Source organism: Euleptes europaea, chromosome 8 (assembly GCF_029931775.1).
Source record: "Euleptes europaea isolate rEulEur1 chromosome 8, rEulEur1.hap1, whole genome shotgun sequence".
Taxonomy (NCBI): domain Eukaryota; kingdom Metazoa; phylum Chordata; class Lepidosauria; order Squamata; family Sphaerodactylidae; genus Euleptes; species Euleptes europaea.
This window is the reverse complement of record NC_079319.1, coordinates 4,113,366-4,132,579: the sequence shown is the minus strand read 5'-3', so window position 1 is coordinate 4,132,579 and position 19,214 is coordinate 4,113,366. Positions and strand designations below refer to the sequence as shown.

At 46.9% G+C, this 19,214-nt stretch overlaps 1 protein-coding gene across 4 annotated transcripts in view; it reads left to right on the top strand.

Moving 5' to 3' along the window:
- Positions 1-19,214, top strand: part of LOC130481408 (adhesion G protein-coupled receptor B1-like) — an 85,588-nt gene that overhangs the window by 63,432 nt on the left and 2,942 nt on the right. For 2 of the 4 annotated variants that reach the window (XM_056854019.1, XM_056854018.1), the window contains exons 11-14: positions 6,419-7,128; positions 8,983-9,018; positions 9,611-9,715; positions 11,263-11,316. In XM_056854019.1, the coding sequence (XP_056709997.1) occupies positions 6,419-7,128; positions 8,983-9,018; positions 9,611-9,715; positions 11,263-11,316 (905 nt within the window). The remainder of the gene's footprint in view (positions 1-6,418; positions 7,129-8,982; positions 9,019-9,610; positions 9,716-11,262; positions 11,317-19,214) is intronic. The other 2 variants (XM_056854021.1, XM_056854022.1) reach the window with 1 other exon arrangement.

Here is a 19,214-nt window from a genome sequence, read left to right as displayed (position 1 = left end):
AAAAGGCCGCATCAGTAACAGGAGATAACAGTAAGGCCAAGGCAAATTGTGCAAAATAGGTTAAACATTTTTTTTTTATTACTCAGAATAGAAATTCCCTACGAGTTTCGCCCAAGGGGCTTCTTCAGGGGAATCTGTAGTTATTGCAGTAGTCCTTCCAATGAGCATAAATTCTGTAGCTCATTTGAAAAAAAGAAGAGCTGATTTTTGTACCCCGGTTTTCTCTACCAAAAGGAGTCTCAAAACCGGCTTACAATCACCTTCCCTTCCCCTCCCCACAACAGACGTCTTGTGAGGTATGATTCTATGATAGGCAGGTGGGGCTGAGAGAGTGTGACTAGCCCAAGGTCACCCAGCTGGCTTCATGTGGAGGAGTGAGGAATCAAACCCGGTTCTCCAGATTAGAGTCCACCTCTCTTAACCACTATGTCACGCTGGCTTGAAGGACTACTGCAATAACTACAGATTCCCCTGAAGAAGCCCCTTGGTGAAATGCTTAGGGATTTTTTTTTTATGTTGCGTAATACATTTTTTAAAACCTATTTTGCACCATTGGTCTTGGCCTTATTTCTATCTCAAGCCATACACGGCCAACAGGACTTCCTGCACTTCTGCGAGATCCGTCCTGCATGAATTTCGGAAGTCCTATTGGGGATGTGAGGTTAGCTGTGTTGTGTTGAAGCACAACTAGGGAACGAGGAGGGAAGGGCCGCTCGCTGCTGCAAACCAGGGGGAGGACCCAGAGCGGAGGCGAGGGCAAGAGGCAGAGGAGGAGCTAGAGCTTGCCCCCGCCCCCTAGATCTGCCCTGATCCCGCTGCTTCACCTTGCCTCCTTAGACAGACAGCCCTGATCCATCTGCTTCCCCCTCCCTGCTTGAAGAGACCTGCCACCGTGCCTGCCGCTAACAGTAGCTCCATTGAGACTCGGTAAATGCTGCCCGTCCCTTCCTCTAGTGCTCTGCTCTTCTGCATCCTGGGCTTCCCTTTGAGATTCTGTAGCTTCCCTGAGGGGCTTTCCTGCTTCTGGGCACAAACATCCTTGACTCACTCAGACCCTGCATAAAATTCCAATCTTCCAAACCAGGATCTCTCTAAGGCAGCTATTAACAAAAAAAAAAAAAAAAAGTCTCTCTCTGCTATCCTACAACATTTCTTTTAGTCACCTTCCTGGCTTTCTTCCCATCACCCCCCCCCCCGGTCCTCTCTTCTCTTTTCTATCTGTTTATATCCCATGATCTGTTACTATCATCCGGGATGGACTGTGGCTCAGTGGTAGAGCATCTGCTTGGCATGCAGAAGGTCCCAGGTTCAACACCCAGCATCTCCAGATTTCAGGCGGCCGTCTATACATAATGTGCACGTTTGCAAACTAGGGATACTTCGAACCGTCTCTGAATCTCACTTTCTTCTTGGTATTTGGGGTTCTGAATTGCACATGTTTTATCAATGCATACGCCCATCCTATGCAGCGGTAAAACGTCACGCAAAAAGAATCATGGCGCAACCATCTATACAATCACCTCCAGACAGATTTCTTGCACTGTTTGATAAATGTAGAGGAAGAAGAAGAGTTAGTTTTCATATGCCAGTTTTCTCTACCTTTTAAGGAGAATCAAACCGGCTTACAATCTCCTTCCCTTCCTTTCCCAACAGCAGACACCTTGTGAGGTAGGTGAGTCTGAGAGACTATTTTATCAACCTAGTCATGATTGTTGGACCTTGTCAGCAATGGGAGTTATCAGGAACCCACACAGACTGACTCATTCATGTAGGGAACAAGAGAAGTCTGCGGGGAGGTCTGTTTCAGCTCCCTGTGCTGATATCTGTCTTGGAGGCATCTTGGACAGTTCTGTGGAAATGTCGATCCCATTTATTTATTAGTTAGATTTATACCCCACTCTATTTCCCGACCAAGTCAGGGCTCAGAGCGGCTATGTGCGGCATCAGCAGATTCCATAGTGGGGATTTTTAGAAAAGGGATGGAAAATAAAATCAAGTATTGTAAAGTCCTTATCATATGGATATGTATATGCTTATGACTTTGTTGTTAATGAGCAATAAATGAATAAACGAGTAAAGTCCTTATATAGATCTATGGAGCATCCCCATTTGGAATACTGTGTACAATTCTGGTCACTGTATCTCAAAAAGGAAATTGGTTTAAAAAGGGCAACCAAAATTATCAAGGGGTTGGAGCACTTTCCAGATGCGGAAGCGCTAAGGGGTCTAGGCCCAGGACAGGTGACTTAACTAGTAGGAAACATGACCGATGTCCAGAATATTATGTATGGAGAAAGGGAATAGGGAGAACTTTGTCTCCCTAGTAGAAGTCGTGGACAGCCATGGAAATGGATGAGCAATAAATTCAGGACCAACAAAAAGAATTCGGCTTCAAAATGTCAAGACAGTGTGAGGAAATCCTGCATTGAGCAAAGGGTTGGACTAGATGGCCTTTATGGCCCCTTCCAACTCTATGATTCTATGAAATTGTAAATAATGCCGGTCCCAACATGTCCTTCAGCAACTTCTCATTGCTTCCTTTCTTGATTTCAAAAAACACCTATCAATCAAATACTCCATTGTCTCCCTACCCTGGCTGCTGCTGCTTCTCCTTCTCCTCTCTCCCTCTCTCTCCCTCTCTCTCCCCCATCCCCCCTCTCTCTCCATAATCTCTTTTGACAACAGGGGCCTACCAAGCACTGAAAGACACCTTCCCCATTTCTGCATATTTCCCCCATAGAAACAGTCTGATGAATAGTGTGATTCTAAACATATTACTCAGAAGGACGTTCTGGTAGACTCAGTGGTAGACTCAATGGGTCAGATCCTGCAGAACCATTCTGCTCCTGTCCCTACTAGTACAAGAAGCCTTCCAAGCTGATCCCAAGCCAAAGTTGATGGCGATTCCAATCCAAAAGTACTTGTGCTCAAACCCTTCAAAGCTAGAGGTGCTTCCTGGCTTGGGTGGGCCTCCAGTAAGCAATGCAAAAAACACTTCCTTTTATGAAGAAAGCACTGCCATCCAAGCCCCTCAAGAAGGTGTTTCCCACCATTCTACCTGCTTGGATGACATTGGCCAACAGGAGGCAGATAACCGGCCTAATTAGTCACCTTGCGTTTCTGCCATTCAATGGAAGATGTGAGTCTAGGGTGTTTTTGGCACCAATGCAAATCTCGGTGGGAATGTGAGAGCTTTGTGCTGGTCTCCTTTGTAGATAATTTAAAAAATATATATTAAATTTTTATCCTGCTCTCTATCCTGACCAAGGCCAGACTCAGAGCGCCCAATATCCATTAAAATGATCATTCCATTAAACTCTAATCAATTGCCCCATGTACCACTGTCATCTAACTTGCCCTTATAGAGCTAGGCCATTGGTCCATCTAGCTCTGCATTGTCTACTCTGTCCAGCAGTGGATTTCCCTGGCCTCAGGAAGAGGAAGTTCTCTCCTCAAGGTGACTTTAACAGCCAGGGACTGAACCTAGGGTCTCCTGCAGGCGAAGCACATACTTTACCGTCGAGCCACAGCCTCTCTTCATTTGCACCGTCACATCAAAGCCAGTTAAACCTCAGAGTTGCCAAGTTACAGCACAATGCTCCAGCCATGGGTGGAATTACTTGAAAGTTGCCACAAACCCTATCTTACTTCCTCTGTTTCCTCGGGGGGTGAGGGGGTGGTGTGGGACTGGTGAAAGAACAGCTCCCCTAAAATTGCCAGGTAAGTACGTCTGGGTTCTATGTGTTTCTCATGGAAGTTTGTCGTTCTTCTGATTGGATCGCTGCCGGTGGTCCAAATATATTTGGAACTTAGTGGAACATTGGTATGTTCCTTTGTAACAATGCTACCTTCAGCTGTGTGTGTCCATGTGTGTGTCATGTTCACTGACTTGTTCAGAATGAGGCTCTTCTTCTGGAAAGAGCTGGTGTGTCTCCCCTGTTGGCCTCAGAAAACCCTGAGATCCGACCACCCTCCAAGTAGCCTTCCTCCAGCATAAGGAGGTTCCCTCCAATCTGTGGCTCTCCCTCCAACAGGACTGCCACTTAAGTTGGAGAAAAGCTCCTTGGATTGGAGAAAGGTTTCACACTTGAGCCAAATGGAAAGGTGAGATATAACCATTTTAATAAAGCAATCAATAGACTTTGCTCAGTGGACTGGGAGGATGGGCTGGGATCCACCCCAGTATCTTTTTCAAGCTTTGCAACAAGAGACCAGGGCTATCATGAGACAAAAGAATTGTTTGCACTAAGAAGATGACCTTGGGCAGAGGCCATGATGGTTCATCCTCACCAAAACAATATATCTTGGGGCTTCAGAGCTCGAAGAAGTATTGTGGATATACCATCTTCATCCCGTCCCCTTCCCCAAGTAATCAGAGAAAATATGGCGGCACTTCCTGTGGTTTGGAAGCCGCTTGCCCTCACATTCTCCTGCCCAGACAGAGAAGGGCAAGGTGAGGGAAAGATTGGTCTCAGGAAACAGGAAATGATACCTCACCTTATTTGTCCAATGGAGGGCAGAAAGAATAAATGTGGATGTGGACTTCCGTCCCCAAACAGACGGATAATAAAAAGGGGGAGAGCAATCTCATCTTTGCACGAGTCTCTGAATTCTTCCTTTATCCCAGAAAAAGCATTTAAGATACTGATCGGATTTAAACTGAATCTGTTTGGCTAGGGTTGCTTTCCAGAAAAGGGCGATGCCAAGATTCAAGGCTGGTTGGACATATGGTGGCTAGAGTTTTATCTGCCCTGCCCAGTGCAGGATTAGAGAATCCAATGCTAGAAAAATGCTAAAACCATTTTAGCAGTTGGGATTCATGCATGTGCAATTACTTGAGGTGGGGTGCATACACTGGGTTGGATCCAACCAGCTTTTCCTGCTGGTAAAATGGAAGGGGGGCCCATAGACCACCCAAAAAGGGCTATTCTGAGCATCCTAGGATTTTCATGCACAAGAGCTATGTGGGACGGGGGCTACAGTCAGGGGACTGGAAGAGGCTGAGTGGAAAGAGCTGGCTGGATCCTACCGAACACAGGGTGGTGGGCGCAGTCACAAAATGGAGGTCACAGTGGGTGGGGCCAGTCACAAAATGGCTGCAACAGGAAGCATAGGAAACCACAAAATGTCAGGGAGTGAGGTTATGCGTAACTCTAATAGTAACTGTTCCTATTCTATCAAGACACCATCTGCCTGCTTACCCCTGGGTGGTTTCATTACTGATGGGAGATTTGGACCCAGAAATAACTAGAGGTGTCACCAAATATTTGACAATAGTACTGTCTTTAAAGACACAATAAAGTTAAATTATGTGCTGAACAGAGATATTATCAATGTACTGTTTATACCACTATCCCTATAAAGCTATGTATTTATTGTTATATTTGTAATTTTGAAATGATTTATGAATTCTAAGATTTTAAAGTCATATCGTCTATAATATTTTAACATTCTATAATGTTGAAAATTTGGTTTTTATCTTATGTATGTTGCTTTCAAGATCTTTGGTAAGATGAGCTGGAAATAAAAGGAAAGGAATTGTAACTGTTCAGCTGAAGTCCTGCTGAGCAAAAGCCCCCTCTGGCCCTGCTCCCTTTCTAAAAAGATGTGGTGGGTGCCAGGAAAGTTGTCGGTGAGTGCCGTGGCACTTGCGGACACCATGTTGGGGATTCCTGGTGAAAGAGATTGATGTGAAACACTGATCCATATAAAACAGGAAAAACAGAAGGATAAAAATCTAATGAATAATTGATAGTTATTTAAAAATAAAATTAAAAAACAAGGTAAATTAAAACTGGGCCATTCCTTCCTTCCTTTGCATAATCAACAATGGAAAACAAACGCATAGTTAAATTATGGAACTCCCTGCCCCAGGATGTGGTGATGGCTGCCAACTTGGAAGGCTTGAAGAGGGGAGTGGACATGTTCATGGAGGAGAGGGCTATCCATGGCTACTAGTTAAAATGGATATTAGTCATGATGCAGACCTATTCTCTCCATGATCGGAGGAGCATGCCGAATATATTAGATGCTTTGAAGCACAGGCAGGATGGTGCTGCTGCCGTCGTCTTGTTTGTGGGCTTCCTAGAGGCACCTGGTTGGCCGCTGTGTGAACAGACTGCTGGACTTAATGGACCTTGGTCTTATCCAGCATGGCTTTTCTTATGTTCTAAACTGTGATATCCCTACGTAGTTCTTCTAGACATCGTTAATGACCGAAACTGCAAAAGAGAAGGTTCACTGGAACCATGAAATCCAGTTAGGGCAGGAAACCACAACCCCCATTGCAGCTTTTAATCTGGAGCTCAGAGGGTACGTGTCTGGGTGATGTGGTTGCGATGAGCATTTTTTGTGATGCTAGAGAGACCCTTTTCATGGCAGCCACTGACACTCTGCTTCCCTTCCCCTGGCTCGTCAGTTCTCAATAAAGACATCAGCACTTGCCGTACCATGACGATCACGGGGACGCTAAAGCGCCCGTCCCTGCAGGACGAGGAGAAGCTGAAGCTGAACCATCAGAAAGGTTCATCGAACTTCAACAGTCTTCCAGCCAACGTCTCCAAGATGCACCTCCAAAGCTCCCCGCACTACATGGGGGCGATCAACCTCAACGACTTCAGCAACCACACCCTCACCCTGAAGAAGGACAAGGGCCAGCCGACGCCCAAGTCCATCTACATCTGTGATGGGGACATCTTCAAAAAGCTGGACTCGGAGCTCTCCCGGGCCCAGGATCAAGCCATAGACACCAGCTACGTCATCCTGCCCACCAACACCTCCACCCTGAGGCCCAAGCCACCCCCACCTCCGCCGCCCCCCAAGGACGATACGAAATACAGCATCAATATTGACCAGATGCCTCAGACGAGGCTCATCCACCTCAGCATGGCCACCGACCCGGGTTTTGTGGTCAAGAGCCCTCCAAGGGAACCGGTGGTGGTGGGCTGCGGGGAGGTCCAGGCGACTCCCATGATGCAGCAGCAACAGCAGCAACACCTGTCCCCACCGGTGGCCAACAAATCTGGTGACTCGCAGATGCTGAGCTTGTGTGACACGGGAGATTCCGGTAACTCTGGAATGGTGTCCAAGAGCGAGACAGTCTCCACACTCTCCATGAGCTCCCTTGAGGTAAGTGCCAAGGGTAACTCCATTGTAGAACACATGCTTGCCCCCTTGTTTTTTTTTTTGGGGGGGGCGTCATGTCTCAGCCAACTTATGATGACTCCATAGGGTTTTCAGGGCAAGAGACGTTCAGAGGTGGTTTGCCATTGCCTGCCTCTGCGTCGTGACCCCAGAATTCATTGGTGGTCTCCTATCCAAGTACTAACCATGATGATGTAGTGGTGGAAAGTGCCACAAAGTCGCAGACAACGTATGGCCACCTCTTCAGGTTTTCAAGGCAAGAGATGTTCAGAGGTGGTTTGCCATTGCCTGCCTCTGCATGTGACCCTGGACTTCCTTGGTGGTCTTCTATCCAAGTACTAACCAGGGCCACCCTGCTTAGCTTCAGAGATCTGATGGGATCAAGCTAGCCTGGGCAATCCAGGTCAGGCCAAAGTCCATCTCCCATCCAGGTGAATGTTTCTTCTCAATTGATTACTTTTTTTGCCGTCAAGTTGCAGCCAACTTACAGCAGCTCCACGAGGTTTTCAAGGCAAGAGACATTCAGAGGTGGTTTGCTATTTCCTGCCTCTGCTTAGCGACCATGGATTTCTTTGGTGGTCTCCATCCAAGTACTAACCAGGGCCCACCCTGCTTAGCTTCCAAGATCTGATGGGAAAATCCTGTGCCTGAGACCCTGGAGAGCTACTGCCTCTCTGAGTAGGCAATACTGACTTTGATGGACCGATGGTCTGATTCAGTAGAAGGCCAGCTTCATGTGTGTTTGGGGAGGGGCTGTGGCTCAGTGTTAGAGCACCTGCTTTGGATGCAGAAGGTCCCAGGTTCAATCCCCAGCATTTCCAGTTAAAGAATCTGGCCGTAGGTGATTTGAAAGACCTCTGCCTGAGATCTTGGAGAACCGCTGCCTGTCTGAGTAGACAATACTGACCTTGATGGACTGATAGTCTGATTCAGTATAAGGCAGCTTCATGTGTTCCACGTGTGTGTTTTTTATTTTGGGGAGGGGTCATGGCTCAGTGGCAGAGCATCTGCTTGGCATGCAGAAGGTCCCAGGTTCAATCCCGGCATTTCCACTTAAAGAATCTGGCAGTAGCTGATTTGAAAGACCCTGGAGAGCTGCTGCCAGTCTGTGTGGACCATACTGACTGGGATGGACTAAGGGTCTGACTTAGTGTAAGGCAGCTTCATGTGTGATGTTGGATGAGCTAGGAAGGGCAATCCAGCTTCTTCACTTGGAATCCAGTGGTCTGCTGCTCAGAGGGCGTCTGAACCTCTATGGATGGGGAGGGTCACAGAAGAAGAAGAGTTGGTTTTTATATGACTATTTTCTCTGCCTTTTAAGGAGAATCAAACCAGTTTGTAATCTCCTTCCTTTCCTCTCCCCACAACAGACACCTTGTGAGGTAGGCGAGGCTGAGAGAGTTTGGAGCAAACCATGACTAGCCCAAGGTCACCCAGCAGGCTTCATGCAGAGGAGCGGGGAAACCAACTCGGTTCACCAGATTAGAGTACGCCACTCATGGGGAGGAGTTGGGGATCAAACCCGGTTCTCCAGTTTAGAGTCCGCTGCTCTTAAACACTACACCACGCTGGCTTTCCAGTGGTATGCGTGCAGATGGTCTCAAGCTCAGCCCCCTCCCTTTGCAATTGGGCACGTATATAGAGAAACAGAACTTGAAGCAGGTACGCCACCGATTTGTGCTGTAAGTGTCGAAATGGTTCAGTGGTGTGCCTCGTCTCAGGGGCCTTCATCTGAATAGAGAAAATTCAGCAGCAAAAATGACCACCTGAAACAGTCTGTAGAGCGGGGGAAATTTACCATCATCCACTGCTAACATGTTTATGTCTTTCTGTCCCCAGAGACGGAAATCCCGGTATGCAGAGCTAGATTTTGAGGTGAGTACTGTCCATTTTGGGGAGGGGGCATTATAACATAAGGCAGGGGATGTGAGGAGGGACCCTCCTTATCCCCAGGGTTGTCGCCACCATTACAGGTGTACATTCACATACATACAAAAAAGAAAAGAAAAAACACGCTAAAAGAGAACTGAGGGAAGCTTGTGGATTTCAATTTTCATGCTGAAATGCTCACATTCAGGGAAGGAGGACTCTTGCGGAATCAGTTGCAGGAAATCTTGTGAGCCTGGGGAGCAGTTTCTGAGCCAGTTGAAAACTTCACCAATCAGAGCTGAAGGCCTGTGGCTCAGTGGTAGAGCATCTGCATGGCATGCAGAAGATCACAGACTCAATCCCTGGCATCTCCAGTTAAAGGGACTAGGCAAGTAGGTGTTGTGAAAGACCTCTGCCTGAGACTCTGGAGAGCTGCTGCCAGTCAGAGTAGACAGTACTGACTTTGATTGACCAAGGGTCTGATTCAGTAATATGCAGCTTCATGTGTTCATGTGTGTTCATGTGACCTCCTTCTTCTGAAAGCCCCGGAGGAGCCCAGAACTTCTTAACCCCACTCTCTCTTTCTCGCCCGCTTCAGAAAATCATGCACACGAGAAAACGTCACCAGGACATGTTCCAGGACCTGAATCGGAAATTGCAGCACGCAGAGAAAGAGAAGGAGTCTCCAACGGCAGACAGCAAGGTGAGCTCTCGGAACCGCCTGCCTGAAAACCCCGTCTTTCAGGGTGTGCGTTCTGGTCCTTGCAAAGGACGGAGTCAAGAATTTGTCCCCTCCTCCCCTCCTGAAAATGTGATTTGGCATCTGACTCCTCTGCTTTTCATGCAGTGTTACAGCTATCTGGGAATTCGTGCAGATAGGGGAAAAACCCTCACTCCCTTATACTGATTAGGCTATTGGAGAGATGTCTGAAAAATTCAAATCCTTGGAAGAATGAAGGACATCTGTAGTGTCCTGCAGACAGTTTCTGTAAGCCATGGATAGAGTGACAGAGGAGTGAGGGAGAGGAGAGAGAGAGAGATCTGGCGAAGGGAGCCTTGGCTCCCAAAAGCTCATACCTTCCAAATCTTGTTCATCTCGAAGGTGCTACTGGACTCGAGTTTAGCTGTTCTATTTAGCTTGGCCATGACAGCGAAAAATATTTTTCCCTTGTGCGTGGTAAGACTTCATAGCACCCCTGGAGAAAGACAGGCCCAGTTTATGGCAGTGTGATGTAGTAGATAGGATCTGAGAGACCTGGATTAAAATCCCCATTCTGGCGGGATGCTTACTGGGTGACTTTACGCCAGTCACTCTCTCTCTCTATCTATATCTGTCTCCCTCTTACCCTAACCCACCTCATAGGGTAGTTTTGATAATATAATGAGGAACGGAAACCACGTAAGCTACCCTGAGTTCCTTTGAGGAAGGCCAGGATAAAAAATGCAATAGACAGACACTATCAGGCCTCTGGAGGGCTGCCCATGTCCTGGATCAATAGATTAAAGGCAAAAACTAAGGTTGCCAACCTTCAGGTGGTGGCTAGAGATCTCCCACTATTAAAACTGATCTCCAGGTGACAGAGATCAGTTCACCTGGCGAAAATGGCCACTTTGGAAGGAGGACTCAATGGCATTATACCCCATTGGAGTCCCTCCCTTCCCCAACCCCACCCTTCCCAGGCTCCGCCCCCAAATCTCCAGGTATTTCCCAACCTGGAGCTGGCAACCGTAGTCCTGACTGAACTGAGAAGTACAAAGAACTATCCATTTAAATATTTCCTTTCCTTGGTGGCAATCAGGAGGTGTTTTGAAGACCGTTCTCCTTTATTCTGGATTTATTAACCCAGAATTCACCTGGAATAAATAATACACCCTGGTTCTTGTCATAGCCATATTTGCACATTTCTGGAAATGTTGCCCAGTCTCAAAAATTATCAGCTGGATTGTCTGATTGACAGAGGGAAATCCAATTGCAAACGACTGCAAGAGCCCATATCCAACAATGTGTGGGTACAGTCCTTACGACCACCAATAACTCCCACCCCCAGCCCTCATTGCTGTCTAACCTAAGAAGCAAGCACATTTTCAGCCTCTCAGAAGCTAACCTGCACAACGATGCCAGCTGCTTATGGCGCAGTCCTGTCCAAAGGAACGCTTGAGTTCTGGACTCCCGGTGCGCGCCCACCCAAATACTTGAGTCAAACGAAGGGAGGGGGGAAAAACCCATCCTGTTCTCTCTTGTGTATTTAGGCTCTAAAACGGTGGAGCGTTTCTTCGGGCGGAAGCGATAAAACAAACACTAGCGTAAGTCTTGCTGCATCGTTTGCCTGGAGGAACCTCATAGACATCCCCTTGCGCTGAGCGGTACCATGATGCATGCCTTCAGAGCACCTCTCTCCACTAGAAACTACCCCCTCCTGGCCCTCTTGGTCACACACCAAGCACCCTTGGAATGCCTCCCGAACCTCTCCCCGCACCTGGCATCATGCAGCAAAGAGGACCCGGGGCTCAGGCCTTCCGAACCATCCATATACATTTCAAGAGCCTCAACTGCATCGCTCCCTAGACATCCCCGACTCGATTGCCTGCCTTTGCCTGGCGCAATACCCCCGAGGCATTTCCCATCTTTCATGGCAGCATGTTGTTACGAAGTTATTTCCCCCCTTAATCCCGCAACTGGCCAATCAGCCTCGAACAGATGAAAATAATAATAATAAATTAATGAAATGCTTTGCAAGATTTTCACCGCCTCTACTTGCTCAGCGGGAAGCTACCTTTGGCGTGGGACTGGATTTATGTTTCTCGCACTATGATTTGATCATTACAATATGCTCGGTGTTCCATCGAGGTGGAAATTTGACAGCATGCGCATGCATTTGGCTTGCCTCCTTTTAATGGAATTACAGCAGGATTAGGGGAAACGGTTTATACTGTGGGATGAAGGCAGGAGACCCTGGGGTCTTTGTTTCTCTCTCGTAAGAAGCTCTGGGCCAGTTCCTTGGACACATAAGAATCCGGGGCTGAAGCACTTTGTAGAAGTTTCTCAAATGGGAGGGTGTGAAAAAGTCTCAGGGAAACACCTTTCCACCATGCTTAACTATTTGGGACACCATGTTGGCCCGTTCCTGTGGTCCAAGCAGTGGAAGCAATCACATGCCTTTATGTTACCAAGTATCCTTTGCCTCCTCTGAGTTTAAAAGAAGAGTTGGTTTTTATATGCCAGCTTTCTCTACCACTTAAGGAAGAATCAAACTAGCTTATAATTGACTTCCTTTCCCCTCCCCACAACAGACACCCTGTGAGGTAGGTGGGGCTGAGAGAGCTCTAACAGAGTCGTAACTTGCCCAAGGTCACCCAGCTGGTTTCGTGTGTAGGAGCGGGCAAACAAATCCAGTTCACCAGATCAGCCTCCGCCTCTCATGTGGAGGAGTGAGGAATCAAACCCGGTTCTCCAGATCAGACTCCACTGCTCCAAACCATCTCTCTTAACCACTACACCATGCTGGATACTAGGCATGATGCACACCTATTCTCTCCAGGATCAGAGGAGCATGCCCATTATATCAGGTGCTGTGGAACACAGGCAGGAGAGTGCTGCTGCAGCCGTCTTGTTTGTGGGCTCCCTAGAGGCACCAAGTTGGCCATTGTGTGAACAGTCTGCAGCAGCCTATCTTATGTACTTATCTTTCCATCTTGGCCGTTTGGAAGCATTGCACAGAACTCTATGGCTGAACATATGGTGTCTCTCATCACTTCCTTTGACACCCCAATCTATCTAACTCAAACCCCCGTTCTTAGCCCGAAGCCTTTAACAGTAAAACCACAAAACTTAATTAAGACCCTTATCTTAAAATACCTCCCCTCGACTCTTCTCTGCAGCCTCTAAAAAACGAGCAACAGGATAAGTACATTGAGGGTTGGAGTCCTGTAAGAGGAACTGAACCTTCTGCTCCAAAGTTGCTCGAGAAGATGTGGACCGTTTATTAAAACATGGCATAATCCATTTTCACCTGAGTTGGGACACATAAGGGCTTTGCAAAAGGATATGTACCAAGGAGTCCACTGACTGAAGAGGGCAGGGACATAGCCAGTCTGAAAAGAGGATACTCAGCAGACGGCCCAGGAAAACCATTGGAAAAGGGCAATTATATCTCGAGGGCATAACGGTTCTATGTAACTTTAGACTAAGCAGAGAATCCAAATAGGAAGGAAGATTAACCTTAGATAAAAGGCCCAGGGCAAGCAGAGAAAATGGGCTGTGAGCGTGAGATTGACTCTTATCTCTGATAGATCATTTTGGCCACGTGTTTTTTACATTGATCTACAGAAAAAGACAAAAGGTCTTCCACCTTCAGCTTGACAAGTGATACACCCCAGTACATCTTGTTGCTACTTGGAGAGGGCCGTTGTGTACCACTTGCCAAGAATTAGGGCACCGTGTTCAAATGAGATGGCTCCGCGCTCCCAGACTCGGCCTGGAGGATCCTTGAAGCCATCTTAGCTTAGCCTGCAGCTCTTAAAGGAGGAGGGGAACCCTTTGTTCCTCAAGGGCTTGGCATTTGGTTTGAAAGGGATGAAAAGGATGCACCCTAGGCACACACCCCACATGCCATTCGAAGGGGGGCTTTGATCTGTGGTCAAGAGGAAGGGCAGAGCCCCACAAGAGCCGCTTCTTCCTGCTCGAGGCATCCATCAACCTTTTGCTTTAATGGAAGCCTTTCATCAGCAAACCAGTTGACAAATGGAGACGCGCCAAATGCGTGCTTGGGGAAGGGGGCAAATTTTAACTCTCTTTATTCTCATATCGTACACTGTAGGTGGCCTTTAACTATGTGTTGTGTGAAGAAATGCTTCCTTTCATCAGTTTTGAATCTCTCACCCTCCAGCTTCAGCAGATGACCCCGCGTTCTGGTATTATGAGAGAGGGAGAAAAGCTTCTCCCTGTCCACTCTCTCCAAACCGTGCATAATTTTATAGACCTCTATCATGTCTCCCCTTTAAACAAGTGTTTTAACCGCTCCTCATAGAGCAGTTGCTCTGGTCCCCTGGAACTGGAAAATACCATCTTGCTAGGAAAAGTTGAAGGCAGCAGGAAAAGAAGAAGACCCAACATGAGATGGATTGACTCTATAAAGGAAACCACAGCTCTCAGTTTGCAAGACCTGAGCAAGGCTGTTAAGTATAGGATGTTTTGGAGGACATTGATTCATAGGGTCACCATGAGTTGGAAGCGACTTGACAGTACTTAACACAGGCAGATGCAAATTGCCTGGGGGGAAAATATGCTGTCACTTGAAACTGAGGCTTAATGGGATGTGTATTTATTTATCATTCTTATATCCCGCTCTCCCTTTTATTTGCCAGGTGTTGTTATTTACCTCCATACCATGAAAAGCTTCAGTTGCCCATTTCTACATATTGAGTCGCTGTTAAAGGGACAGGATGTTTTTCTCCAGGCCTGTTGTCAACCTTAACAACCCCCCTTCCAACTCACCATTTCTCACTCCATATTGTTGCCACCTGGCACCCTTGACTATTCTACCGTAGAGCAGACAATGCGGTTGACTCAACAAAACATATGCAGGCTTACTCTCTCTCGCTGTAGTCTACCTCGCAGGGTCATCGTGAGGATAAAATGAAGGAGCAGAGAACACGCACGCCCTTCTGAACTTCTTTGAGGAAGGATGGAATGGATATGTCATAGATAGATCAAAGTTCCCAGTGGGGCTCGAAGCTATAGAAAGATCAAATAATACGTTGCTGGTAACGATTAGTCAGAACAGCAGCTGCATTTCGAACGCAACCCAGGATGTGATGGCAAATGACCGTGTGGGGAGCCAGAAAACTCGATGGTAGAGGACTCCTCATTAGCACATTTGAATAAAATGGTGGGAAAAAAAATTCAGGCAGAGCAAAGCAATGCCAAATCTATGCATGTTTACTCAGCCCTAAGCCCCACTATGCCCAATCAGCCTTTCTCCCCTATAAAAGGATTGCTTAGGCACCAGTTCATGTGCAGATTTATTAGCTGTCCGACTAAAAGGTCTTGCAAGCAATTTGCAAAATGGAATTGACGTCAAATGGAATCAACATTGGCCATTTGCGTCATGACCTTGACTAACATTACAACTCCTTAGCCTATGTGGGGGGGGATATGATTGGCTGTTTTGCAGCCAGAGAGGCCCCAGAGAGCCAGCGTGGTGTAGAGGTGAAGAGCGGCAGACTCTAATCTGGAGAACTGGGTTTGATTCTCCACTCCTCCTCATGAGTGGCGGACGCTAATCTGGTGAACTAGATTTGTTTCCCCACTCCTCCACATGAAGCCCGCTGGGTGACCTTGGGCTAGTCACAGTTTTTTCTGAACTCTCTCAGCCCCACCGATCTCACAAGGTGTCTGTTGTGGGGAGAGGAAGGGAAGGCAATTGTAAGCCACTTTGAAACTCCTTAAAGGTAGAGAAAAAGTGGGGTATAAAAACAACTCCTCCTCTTCCTCCTTCTTCTTCTTCTTTGTTAGGCACACTGAAAATTGATTTGCTTGCTAAACTCAGGAGCAAATTCAGTAATAATAAATGGCAGCTCTGGATTCATGATGGACTATTCTTGTGTGCCTTGCAAGTCCCTTGCTGGCATTGCTGTAAGTTGGTCACAACTTGATGGCACTTATGCATTTAGGTGTTGAAAAGAAAGGAGTCTTTCTTTGTTAGGCCCACTGAACTCTCAGCCCCGCCTTCCTCACAAGGTGTCTGTTGTAGGGAGAGGAAGGGAAGGTGATTGTAAGCCGCTTTGAGACTCCGCAAAGGTAGCAAAAAAGTGGGGTATAAAAACCAACCCATATTCTTCTTCTTCTTCTTCTTCTTCTTCTTCTTCTTCTTCTTCTTCTTCTTCTTCTTCCTTGTGCTGGGGGTTTGGGGTGGTACCTGGACGGGGAGAAATCCTCCTCTTCTAAGGATGATTCTATTGGTAGATCTGGCCCAGGACAGGTGCCGACAGCTGCTTTGGACATCCGTTTTAGGAAAGAAATACATTCTGATGCCTGGGAACCCATCCGTCCCCACATTCTGCTGCACGTCCAAGCACGGCCAGAGAGGGAGGAAAGACCTTTCTCCCCTCCCCCTGTCCCCAACAAGAACAGAAATAAATGTTCCCACGTGTCACCGTTTTTTAATTTGGTCATCCGTCTATTCGATTAGCACTATATATGTGCGTCCTAAAGCCAGGTAAATGGCTGCATATCAGAGTTATACAGCACATTTATGAGCAATTCCAGTGGAACATTTGCCAGGCACATCAAGCAATGAGACGAGTTGCAGGGAATAGTTCTAAATAAATATCATTGCAAGTTTGATTGGTATGCAGCCGATGTTGCCGGGTACTTCTCTAATGTTTAACAATGAAGTAGGCCAACCAGGTGATGTCATACTGGTTCAGTGGCAGCTTACAAAGTCAGCCTGGAAGAAGAAACCCAGGAGTCATCCAGGCATATGTAAATCCGATCCAGAGAATCACTGTGCAGGGCAACCAGTTAGAGATCATGAACCTAACAAAAGAGGAGAAAGGTTGATGTTCAAAACTGCCTCCCTTTCAAGTACTGACCTGCAGTGGTTAAGAGCGGTGGACTCTAATCTGGAGAACCGGGTTTGATTCCCAACTCCTCCACATGAGCAATGGAGGCTAATCTGGTGATTTGGATTTGTTTCCCCACTCATATACATGAACCAAGCTAGGTGACCTTGGGCTAGTCACAGCTCTGTCAGAGCTCTCTCAGCCCCACCTACCTCACAGGGTGTCTGTTGTGGGGAAGGAAAGCTGCTTTGAGACTCCTTAAAGGTAGAGAAAAAGTGGGGTATAATAATCTCTTCTTCTTTTGAGATCTGACATGATTGGGGTATGCCAACCCTACCTTGTTCAAATCTAGCCCATGATTCTCTGTTTTGGCCCCCTGGTCTGTCTCCTCATGCCAAACTCTTCCAAGATGTCCACATTTTGTAACATTCTTTGTGCAACGATTACAGATAAACGATATAAAAAGGCAGGGGGCAAGCAAGAGCAGCAATGAAAACAAAGCAGACCCAAATTAGTGGCAATCAGAACAGACACGATCCATTTTTCTTCCCCCCCACCCCGTTCTTAGACCAAGGTCCTGAATAATAAAATCATAAAACTTAAATAAGACCCATCTCTAAAAACACCTCCTTTTGTCTCTTTTCTGCAGCCTCCATATAATGAGCAACAAAATAAGTACTCTGAGGGTCATAGTCCTCTAAGAAGAACTGAACCTGGAAAGAAGGTGGTTAAGGGGAGACATGATAGAGGTCTATAAAATTATGCATGGTTTGGAGAGGGTGGACAGGGAGAAGCTGTTCTCTCTCTCATAATACTAGAACGCGGGGTCATCTGCTGAAGCTGGAGGGTGAGAGATTCAAAACTGATAAAAGGAAGTATTTCTTCACACAACGCATAGTGAAATTGTGGAACTCCCTGCCCCAGGATGTGGGGATGGCTGCCAACTTGGAAGGCTTTAAGGGAGTGGACATGATCATGGAGGAGATGGGTATTCATGGCTACTAGTTAAAATGGATATGAGTCATGATGCATACCTATTCTCTCTAGTATCAGAGGAGCATGCCTGTTATATGAGGTGCTGTGGAACGCAGGCAGGATGGTGCTGCTGCAGTTGTCTTGTTTGGGGGCTTCCTAGAGGCACCTGGTTGGCCACAGTGTGAACAAACTGCTGGACTTGATGGGCCTTGGTCTGATCCAGCATGGCTTTTCTTTTGTTCTTAACTTGGAAGGATTTAAGAGTGGACATGTTCATGGAGGATAGGGCTATCCATGGCACTTGTGTACATGTCTACATGATTGCCCTGACCTAGAAGGGTCAGGCTAGCCCAGTCTCACCAGCTCTCAGAAGCTAAGCAGTGTCACAACTTGATGGCACTTACAAATGTAGGTGTCATAAAGAAAGAGAGGCAGTGTACTGTTGTGGTTAGGAGTGGCGAACTCTAATCTGGTGAACTGAGTTTCTTTCGCCATTCCTACACATGAATCCTGCTAGGTGACCTTGGGCCAGTCACAGTTCTCTCTGAACTCTCTCAGCCCCACCTACCTCACAAGGTGTCTGTTGTGGGGAGAGGAAAGCAAAGCAATTGTAAGCCACTTTGAGATTCCTTAAAGGTAGAGAAAAAGCGGGGTACAAAAAAACAACTCTTCTTCTTGTTCTTCTTCCCCTTCCTCTTCTTCTTCTTCTTTATTAAGCACACTGAAAATTGATTTGCTTGCTACACTCAGGAGCAAATTCAATAACAATAAACAACAGCTCTGGATTCACGGTGGAGTATTCTTGTGCGTCTTGAAAGCCCCTTGCTGGGATCGCCATAAGTTGATCACAACTTGACGGCACTTACGGCTGTAGGTGTTGTAAAGAAAGGAGTCTTTCTTTGTTAGGCACATTGAGTATTGATTTGCTAATCTCAGGAGCGAATTCAGTAATAATAAATGACAGCTCTGTCTGGATTCATGATGGACTATTCTTGTGTGCAGAACATCACGTGGTCACCCACTGATGAACTTGCAGCTGCGCGAGCCATCACTTCTTGTCAAGTAAATGCCACAGAGATTACTGTCCTCTCTAATGTAACGATGAGGCTTTCTTTGGATCAGCTGATCTGGCCATTTTTGGTTTCTTTCGCATCGTGTCTGCAGTGGCGGCCATTAATTTTGGCCTGCCTCATTTTCATTGCTGGTCTTGATGGGGAAGGGCCATGGCTCAGTGGTAAAGCATCTGCTTGGCATGCGGAAGGTCCCGGTTCAAGCCCCGGCATCTCCAGTTAAAGGGACGAGGCAAGTATGTGATGTGAAAGACCTCAGCCTGAGACCCTGGAGAGCCACTGCCAGTCTGAGTTGACAATACTGACTTTGATGGACTTTGATGGACCAGTATGCGGCAGCTTCGTGTGTTCATGGTTTTTCTCCTCTTTTTACATCACTGATCTATAATTGGTGTAGAAAGAATGTTCGACAAAGTGTACTTTTTGACAGGAAAATGTTGGCATGAGGAGAGAAAACATGAGGCTCAAGTAGAGAATTAGGGATATGACTTGCACAAGGGAGAGATTATATTAAACAGAGATTTTCAGCAGCAGGGGCAGCTAGTCTCCTTTCCCCAGCACAGATTCCTCCTGCTTGATAGCCTTCTTTCCTGT